Source organism: Stegastes partitus, unplaced genomic scaffold (genome assembly GCF_000690725.1).
Source record: "Stegastes partitus isolate 25-593 unplaced genomic scaffold, Stegastes_partitus-1.0.2 Scaffold380, whole genome shotgun sequence".
Classification (NCBI taxonomy): Eukaryota; Metazoa; Chordata; class Actinopteri; family Pomacentridae; genus Stegastes; species Stegastes partitus.
In genome coordinates this window covers 124,000-133,371 of record NW_007578111.1, presented here as the reverse complement: position 1 = coordinate 133,371, position 9,372 = coordinate 124,000, and the positions used below count along the sequence as shown (strand labels likewise).

General features: G+C 43.0%; 1 protein-coding gene across 1 annotated transcript in view; it reads right to left on the bottom strand.

Annotated features, from left to right (window-relative positions):
* Positions 1–410: 410 nt before the first annotated feature.
* LOC103359526 (tricarboxylate transport protein, mitochondrial) overlaps positions 411–9,372 on the bottom strand; it is a 21,263-nt gene continuing 12,301 nt past the window's right edge. The window contains exons 3-9 of the mRNA XM_008284906.1: positions 8,206–8,305; positions 4,151–4,289; positions 3,615–3,699; positions 3,357–3,461; positions 2,942–3,057; positions 2,735–2,808; positions 411–2,327 (exon numbers count right to left, since the gene is read on the bottom strand). Coding sequence (XP_008283128.1) covers positions 2,213–2,327; positions 2,735–2,808; positions 2,942–3,057; positions 3,357–3,461; positions 3,615–3,699; positions 4,151–4,289; positions 8,206–8,305 — 734 coding nt within the window. The 3' untranslated portion in view covers positions 411–2,212. The remainder of the gene's footprint in view (positions 2,328–2,734; positions 2,809–2,941; positions 3,058–3,356; positions 3,462–3,614; positions 3,700–4,150; positions 4,290–8,205; positions 8,306–9,372) is intronic.

Below are 9,372 nucleotides of genomic sequence, written 5' to 3'. Positions count from 1 at the left end.
TTGTAGTCATTTAACCATGACTTCACAGCCAACATAAACACAGTATTTCTGGACACTTCTCCTCGTTGCCTCCTTCTGGCCAAAACGTCCACAACATGCTGCCTTCACTCCCGTCTTCTGCACAGAGCTGCGCATTCCTTCGCCCAACAAACACAGGGGCACCAGGGATTTAAAGTGTGTGTGAGGGAGAAAGAGAGTGAAAACGAGACTAAGAGAGGGAGAGGGGAAGAAAGAGAGATGGATCGTTAATTCAGCCGACATGAGCATCAGCCAAAACTGGAACAATGAGCTCCCTGTCTGAGTCCTCCCCTACCTGCCCCCCATGGCTCGTCCCAACGTGATCCGAAAAAGGGCAGAACAACAGACGAGCGAGGGAGGGAGGGAGGGTAAGAAAAACACAACAATCTGCATGCTCTCAAGGTTTCAGATGCTTCTTTTAATGAGTTTTGAAATCCCCCTACAACAAAGGACTTTACATTCAGCACAGACAGAAGAGACGGGACGGCGTTTATTGCACAAGCGTCTTCATAATGAACCACAGAGCCACACACACACACACACACACACACACAGCCGTGGAATACACTGATTTACCATCACAATAAAATTTTCTCTCGTGTATTTGGCAACAAACAACACAAGTATTTAGTTTGGTCAAACAGAAGAAGACAAAATGAAATTAACACTTTGTAAATAAAATCCATCATCGTTCTAATACAATCGTGGCAGCGACACCTCTAAACCGTGACAGTTTTAATGCGACGAGCGGTTTTAATTCGTCGTTATAAAAACAACAGAAGCTGCTTGGAAGATGATTAAAGAAGCATTTACCAGCAAACACAACAGCAAAAGGCACATGAGTGAGAAGTAAAACCCTGAATGAAACATGGTGGCACGGAAACTAGAAACTTGAACAGTGATTCCCAAATCGAAGCAGTGACTCCTCATCACTGGCACGTCTACGGACTGTGACAAGGATTCGCTGCAAAAATGAACATAAACATGTAACCCAGAAGAATATTTTCAACTTTATTTCCAGTTAACTATCTTGTAACCGCTCATATTTATCTTCTGATCCATCAGAAGGGTCCAGCGTGGGAACCACAGGTGCAGGAAGCATCCAGTATAAAGAAGAGAGGATGAGAAACTTCATCTGGTGTTAAGACCTGATGAATGGAAGTGTTTCCACTGACAGGGAAGGTCTGAGGAAACTCTGTCATTTAGACTCACAGTGAAATACAGCAATTAAATAATTTCATAATATCTGAAAAACACTTTTACAACCGATTACAGGAAGAAAAAAAACTTCACACATGTGGCACAGATTAACAGTAAATGGTCTCAATTATCTATTCAACAATCCCCCTTTTCAATAAATACATTAAAATATCACAATATGACTCATACCACAGTATGAATCATTACATTTGCTCTTCTTAAGATCATCAGGCTACGTTTACGTGTTCTTACTCTGAACAAAATAGGTTTGGCATTTGGCACAGGAATAAAATATATTATTTCTCACAATACACTACGACGCTGGTAATAAACTAAATTAGAATCTACATTTTATAAAAAATAATTGGCATATTCTAAAAAGTTAAAATTAATTTAGTTGAAGGCCTAGCTATAGAAGTCGTTGCGGTTTATGTGGCTGTAAACTGCAACCAGCTGCAGTCTGGCTCCTCTGGACTTTAAACCATGTCAGGCACAAGAAGAGACAGAGAGCAACACCAACGCAAGAAAACCCAGAATGACACCTGCACATGTGCAGTAAACATCAGCGAAACAGCTGTGAAGGACCAGAAGTGATGCTCTTCGCTGAAGGACGGTGTTTTACGAAGCAGGTTACACAGAAAGTGAACCAGATAACTTGAAAAAAGCTGCAGGTTTCCTTCTTTTTCAGAAACTGGTGACGTATCTCGAAGGCAAAGCATCTTTTTTCACACTTATTTGGTTAACTTGAGAATCCCACTCGGCCCTCGGTGGAGTCTTGATGCTCAGAGCTCTGCTTTCCCAGATGTGGGGCCTCTTTGCAGGCTTTCTTTCTTCTCTGAAGCTTCTTGTCGGTGAGCTCTTGGTCAGCATGTCACACTGATCTAAGCTCAGCTCTCTGCCTCGTCACCTCTTCAGATGGTTTGATGATACAGAAGAGGTCTGCTGAACTCAGATCTGTGCCGGAAGCCGCCGACTTCTCTGTACGTCCAGCGGCTCATTCTGTCTTCCAGACTTTATTCAGGACCTTCACCACCTCCTCGTAGATGATGAAGACTATGGCCACATCGAGACACACTCGGCCCAGCCGGGGAACCGTCCCTTTATAGAAACTACATGTGCACGGACAGAAAAACGTAAAACATCAGGAAAAACGACATAGTTGACACATAACGAGATTTACCAGCATTCAAGATTCATTTACTATTTCTTTATTCAATTAATCATATTTATTAATCATCTAATCTTCTGCACTTTTATCAAACATTATCTGAAATAAACACAATTATTAAGTGTATTTATTATTTGATTGATTATTTCTAGGAGGTAAATCTACAGACACAGTTTCAGTGTTTATTTAATTAAAATTCCTAAAGTTCTCGTTTCTCATGTGGTAAAACTACAAACAGTAATCTGAGTAAGAAATGCAGCCTTGTTGTGAATAAAGGGCACAAATACCTGCTGTGAAACCAACACTAAAAACAGACGCTAAACTAAAAAGAAGCGGGTGCATACTCACGCTGCCACGCCCTCATATCTCAGGATCTTCACGGCACAGTCCAGAGTGCTTTTATATTTATGTGCTTCCAGACCCTGTCGAAAGAAAACAAATGCAGCGTCAGACCTTATCAGTGTCAGGAGGTTCACACAGTTCCACAATTTTGAAATAAAACATCAGCGAAGAGCACCAAAGCCTGCGCTGTATCGCAGCCAGCGCGTCGTGTACCTGCATCCTGGTCTTGATGACATCTAGTGGAGTGTTTCCAAACACACTGGCTGCTCCTGCGATGGCTCCAAACAGTCCAGTCAACAAAGGATTAATGGCTTTGTTGGGGTTATCGCCTAGTGAAAGATATCACACACGAGTCAGTGACGGCCAAGTATGACTCTGGCCTGGTCCTGAACCAGCGCACAGGGCGGCTACTTGATGAAACCCTGCAGGCATTTTGCCAAAGTTCTGGACGATCAGACAATAGTTGTGTCCTAATTCCACACAGTACGAATCCAGACTTCATACGACACTGTGTCCTCATTCCACACAATGGGAGGAAGGCTTTTATTGGTGCTTAAACTAGTGCACAAAACTAAAACTTAAAGTCGTTTACAGTAATATTAGACAAACAATCCTCGTGGAGACTAACCTTTGTACCAATTCTTCAGAGAGGTCATCACAAAGAAGCGGATGGCCTGATTGGAGCCCTGTTTGAGCACCGTGGCAGTCAGACCCTGATACGTCCCTCTTATTCCTGTTCGGGCAGGAAGCAAGAGGATAAACTCCTTGGACTTTTCTCAGTTAGTCAAACAACATCACTGATGGAGGAGAACCACGTTTCCAGCTGCATTACCCCGTCTGACCAGTAGATGTCAGCTGAACTACATGCATTAGCGCCGGTCTTTACCTTGAGACCTGACGATCTCTCGGACTCCGTGGAAGAAGCCTTTGTACTGGGGGTTGGCCGACGTCTGGTCATGGATGAATTTAACCTTGAGAGATAAAAACAAAACACTGTAATCATCATCCGGACGCAGACGGTGGAGAAAACTGGAGAAATGTTTAGTCTCTGGTAAAGACACTTTTAGTTCCTGACTTACAGATTTACTCTCTATAGTATTCGCTTCAAACTGAAATGCTTCCACGTCTGATATTCTTGGTTTAAGGATGTGCTGAATAGAGAAGAACTAATGCTGTAGTTTTGTTTTTAAATGAGAAAAACATCAGCGTGCTTATTTTGTGGATCAAACTTCATTAAAAGGATCAAATCCTCCCAGAGAAAATTAGTTTATTTTTGACAAAAAAAAACAACAAATTCACAAAGTACAGCACATGGGTGGGATTTTTTTGTGTATCTTTAGGCTGGTTGGGAACCAAGTGTGCATCACGACACTAAAAAAAAATCAATCTAATCCATACAAATATCTAATTACAGTAACACACCTTGACAGTCTCCATGGGACAGACCACCAGAACAGCCTCCATGACGCCGGCGCCGAGCCCACACAGAAGGCCTCTGGTGCTGTCCAGGTGACCCGACTCATCCCTGGCGTGGTTACTGAGGAACTCAAACACCCCAAACCTGAAAAAGAGAACCGAGTCAGAAGGAAAAGTTAACACAGGAGTGTCCAGAACAATAATGTGAAACTAGACATCAAGTACACACAGCAGACGGTTCTTAATTTATTCCTACTTAGATTATCTGAGTCTTGCGAAGTTGTTTATTTCAGCATCACAAGTTGGAAGGAACGTTTTAAAAAGAATATTGTAAAACAACCACTCTGCAGTTTGCTTCATGCACAACCCAAGACTGTGTTCTAGTCAACGTGTGTGTTTAATAAAAAGGCTGAAGTGAGCAAAGTAAAAACCAATAGATGGTTCCACTGCCGGGAAAGATAATGAGGCTCCTTGTACAGCGTATGAAAAAAAAACAAGTCCACATAATTACGCCGCCTCTCGAAATCAGGCAGCTGAGGAGGAAATTTGAGCGGACGTGAAACCGGTTTCCTCTCGCTGAGAGCAAATAAACCTCAGAAAGGTGAGAAAACTTCATATTTTTAATGGACACAAACTGCTGAAAGTGCAGAAGGCTTTTTACTTTATCGTGCTGCCTGCGGCCTCATTAAAGATGCACCAATAAACCGCAGCAACCAACGAGTGACCAGCAACAGCTGCCATGGAAGCCGGCCCAGACAGACAGAGGGAGGGAGGGAGGTGTGGTTTGTGTATCTCTGCAATCAGAAAATGTTGCGCCAGCGAGTCCTTTACAAGAAAGGTTATTTATAGATGGAATTGAATTGTGGTGAAGGCAGGACACTGGCTGGTACATTTAGCGGCGGGGAGGGGGAGGACGGACACCGGGCCCTGATGGATGCCTTGTTTTCCTCCGTCTTCTCTCGGCCCGTTTGAACCTGTCGAACAGAATCCGCTCGGTTTTGGTTTTACTCTCCGTCTTGCCTTGGCGTTGCAGGATTCTCCTCTGCTCATTAACCCTCCACATCTGCTCCTCCTCACACACATTCAGGTTGTTTTGGAGAGACGGGCTCTCCTCAATTAACTGACTCCTACTGTCAAGCAGGAACCAGCAACACATAAAAATAAATTCCTCTGTTTATGCACATCGCTCGCTGACTACAAACAGAGAGCGAGCTTCCACGTACGTCGCACAGAGACGGCGGCGAGCTCCATAACTAACCTTGTGAGACAAACTCTATTCGTTACAGCCGCCGTCAGAGCTCCTCCTTCGCCAATTTACTCTCCTCTGCTCATTTAACAAGTGGACTAAACTTTACAGTTAAAATGTGACACGTCGTTTGGCCGACATCCACAGCGAGAGATGAGTCATTCCAGACAGTGAAGTGCTGCCCAATCTTCATTAGCGGGTCTTTCTACAAGGTCAGCTCTACAGTCGACAAGAGAAGGTGGAAAAAAGACGGAAGGAGAGGAAACGGTAGAGAAATAAAGGACGAGAGACGGATGCTGATGTGGATGAAAGGTTAAGTGGAGGAAAAGGTCAAAGGGTTTCTCGCGTGTCCCCTCTCGGACCTTCCTGACAAGCTTCCAGCTCTGTGGTGGCTGCACAGGCAATCAGCTAATGGGATGGAGGAGAAGGTGATGGAAAGGGGGAAGGGGAGAGGAGATAGAGGATCGAAAAACCACTCAGAGCAAGCAGTAAGATATTCTCCATAAATCAAAACTATCTGTCTCTCTACGTCAATCTCTCTGTCGTGTTTCATTATTCATCTGTTAATTTTCAGCTTTATTTTCAAACTGAGGATGAAGATTTCTGCTCCACAAAATCGTTTATGTTGTTTTAAGTAATATTTGCAGAAACTATTAAAATAAAATGAGATAAAAACAGCTGATAACCTCTAAACATTACGCTCACTGTGACGATAAACATCCTCGTTTAAAGGCTTAAATCCTTTCATGTCAATGCTCACACGCATTTTAAAAATTTCAATGTTTTCTAATAACAGGAGGACATGGAGCACATACTGGTACGCTCACGTACAGTTTATACAAGAAGATAGAAAAGATCCTAAAAACACTAAAAGCAATAAACCTCTTTATTTGAACACGACATCTTCCCTCAGAGAAAATTCTCCTTTGAGCTGAAACAAAACCATTCCCTCCGTCTGGAAACGATGCCGAAGGCTGACTGACATCCTCACACACACACACACACACACACACACACACACACACACACATACACACACACACACACAGCACCCATTGCCAGAGTACCAACACAAGTCCCCCTCTCTGTACCCCTATTGAGACCCTGTCTGAGTTTGAGTGGCATCTTTGCTCCGCCTGGCTGAGCCTGTCTCTCCATCGCACAGACACGCTCTCCCCTCCAGCAGAACACACAGCCACACACGGATACACACACACACACACACAACCACACACGGATAGACACACACACACACACACACAGAAAGGAATGAATGAAAGAAAGAAAGAATGAAATGAAGAACAAAAAAAACTCAGAATAAAAGCGCCTGGCTGTGGTTTCTCCAATATGCAATATGTGTGTGTGTGTGTGTGTGTGTGTTTCCGTGTGCGTGTGTGTGTGCACATGTGAACTACAATGCGTGCACACTTTTTTTCTGCAGATAAATGTCACTGCTGTGAAAGAATAACATAATTATACTGAAGGCTACTGTGGCATTTATGCCGAGCCTTGTGGTTAATGGACCAGAATAATTGGAGTGTGTGTGAGTTAGTGGTTCCAGGTAGACGACCACAGTGGGTTTAGCTAGAACGGGTTCGTTTCAGACCACATTCCTTTACTGCGCACACACACACGGGCACCTGCTAGAATATAAACACGAGATATAAAACATGCACATGTATTTATAATGTGTATGTACAGTCTGCTGTCTATTTTAACTGGAAATTATATTTATTTAAAATATAACAGACAATTTTAAGACTTTGTTTTCCCTAAAATTCATCTATAAGACAGAAATGCTGTGAAGCCAGAGTCAGAAACAGGCTTTTAAAAGCAAGTGAGCGACTTCGTGGTGTCACTTTGTTTGTGCACAGTCATTAAAAATTGTGCTGATTTCATCGTTTCAAAACTACGTGGAAGGAACACGTGTAATGAGGTAATTTGTCTCTCAGGGAACCTTTTCCTTAATCAACACTGTCTGGGCGAGTGTGTCTGATGCCAAACGACATGAAACATCCGGCGACCCGAGAAAACTTGATGATGTGTTCAGGTGCATCAACATCCATCCATCCATCCATTATCTATACATGGCTTAATCCTCACTAGGGTCATGGGGAGCTGGAGTCTATCCCAGCTGACTCAGGGTGAAGGCAGGTTCACCTGGACAGGTAACCAGTCTATCACAGGGCTACACTTAGAGACAGACAACCAAGCACACTCACATTCACACCTACGGACAATTTACAATCACCAATTAACCTCAGCATGTTTCTGGACTGTGGGAGGAAGCCGGAGAACCCGGAGAGAACCCACGCTGCACGGGGAGAACATGGAGAGAAAGATCCCGGGTGTCCTCACCGGGACGCCAACCGGCGACCTTCTAGCTGCGAGGCGACGCTGCTAACCACTGAGCCACCTTGCAGCCCGTGCAGATGTTGTATCAAAAAGGATAAGCTTCCTTTTTAAATGAACAGAGAGAGTTTATTGTTGTCTTGTGCACTTCTTATCCTTACCCCTTACCCTCACTCCAACTGGTTGAGGCAGATGGACGCCCTCCCTGAACCTGGTTCTCCTGGAGTTTGTTTGTTTTTTTTACTTCCAAGTGTTGCCAAGTGTTTGCTCATAAGGAATCCAGACAGAACTTTGGATGTGTTTCTATGTGTGTAATGCATACTGTCTTCTCTTTAGTTTGTGAAGTGCCCTGAGCTGACATATGTTGTGAATTGGCGCTTAACGTCACAGATCTTACCTGTACTGGAGTGAATACATTAACCTTGCACAGCACATATAAACCCCTGTAAGCTGTTTCACACACCTGACTGCAGACTTGGGTATGGATCCATACAGCAGCGAGCTCAGGCCTCTGTACAGTCCTTTAACACCATGACCCTGCACTGTCTGCTTCACGCAGTCACCTGGAAGAACAACAACATACGGTGCATGTCATAGAACGTCCAAAATGACTGAAAACAACATGATATGTGTTATTACATGCAGTTCAGTTTATTGCATGTTTGGATGTGCAGAACACAACCTTTCACATTCAATGAAGCACCACAATGTCTTCAGTAGATCTTTGTTGTTTTTTTTGTGATGAGAGTACATCTAACTTGAACTACAAGCTGCTTTCCCCCCAAAAAAACTTGGCTGTTTTCCTTTGAACTTGCTTCCCGGAGACATCAGTCCAGCAATCCATGTTCTGCTACCAAGCCAAATGCACCGCCGAGCAAGGAAAAGCAACAGCTGTCTGGAGTGCTCATTAGCAAAGACTCCAATCCTCAGTGCTCCAGCTGACTTTAACAGATCCTGGGCGTGTTTGCGTACGTCGGGCGTGCACGGGCGGCGAGCGTGCACGTGTGCATCGGTCTGTTTTAAGTCATATAAACAAGCACAATGACAGCCTGCCAGAATCACTAATGTACCTGGGGATGATGGGTAATTAGATAATGAGCCCCTGAGAGAGAGAGATGATGAAAAACAGAACATAGATAGATAGATAGATGGTAAGTATTTTAAGTATTTTCTTTTAATTAGCATTTTTAAAATGTGTATTTGGACAATTATATATATTTTACCTTCAATATTTTAACTACATTTTTATTTGAGCTGATTTTTTTTATTTTCTGTAATTATTTTATTTATTTTTATTTTATTTTATTTACATTTTATGGCTTGTGCAGCTGTAGATCCACTAGTGGGATGTTTGTCATCTTATATTTTACTTTTCTGGTTTATTGAGTGTTGTTTTGGGGTTTTTGGGGGGTTTTCATGGTGGGTTTTTTTCCTATCGTTTATTACACATTAAAGGCCACTACAGATCATAACTGAACAGAAATCCATTCATTCATTTTAGTTTTTTTTTCTTGTGACGTGTTTCCGACTATCACTTTTTGCTGAGACGTGAGAATGAAAAAAAGGACTCCATGTCGGTGGTGGACATTTTTTTTGTTTTGTTTTCATCAAATTTAAATGCCACATTGGG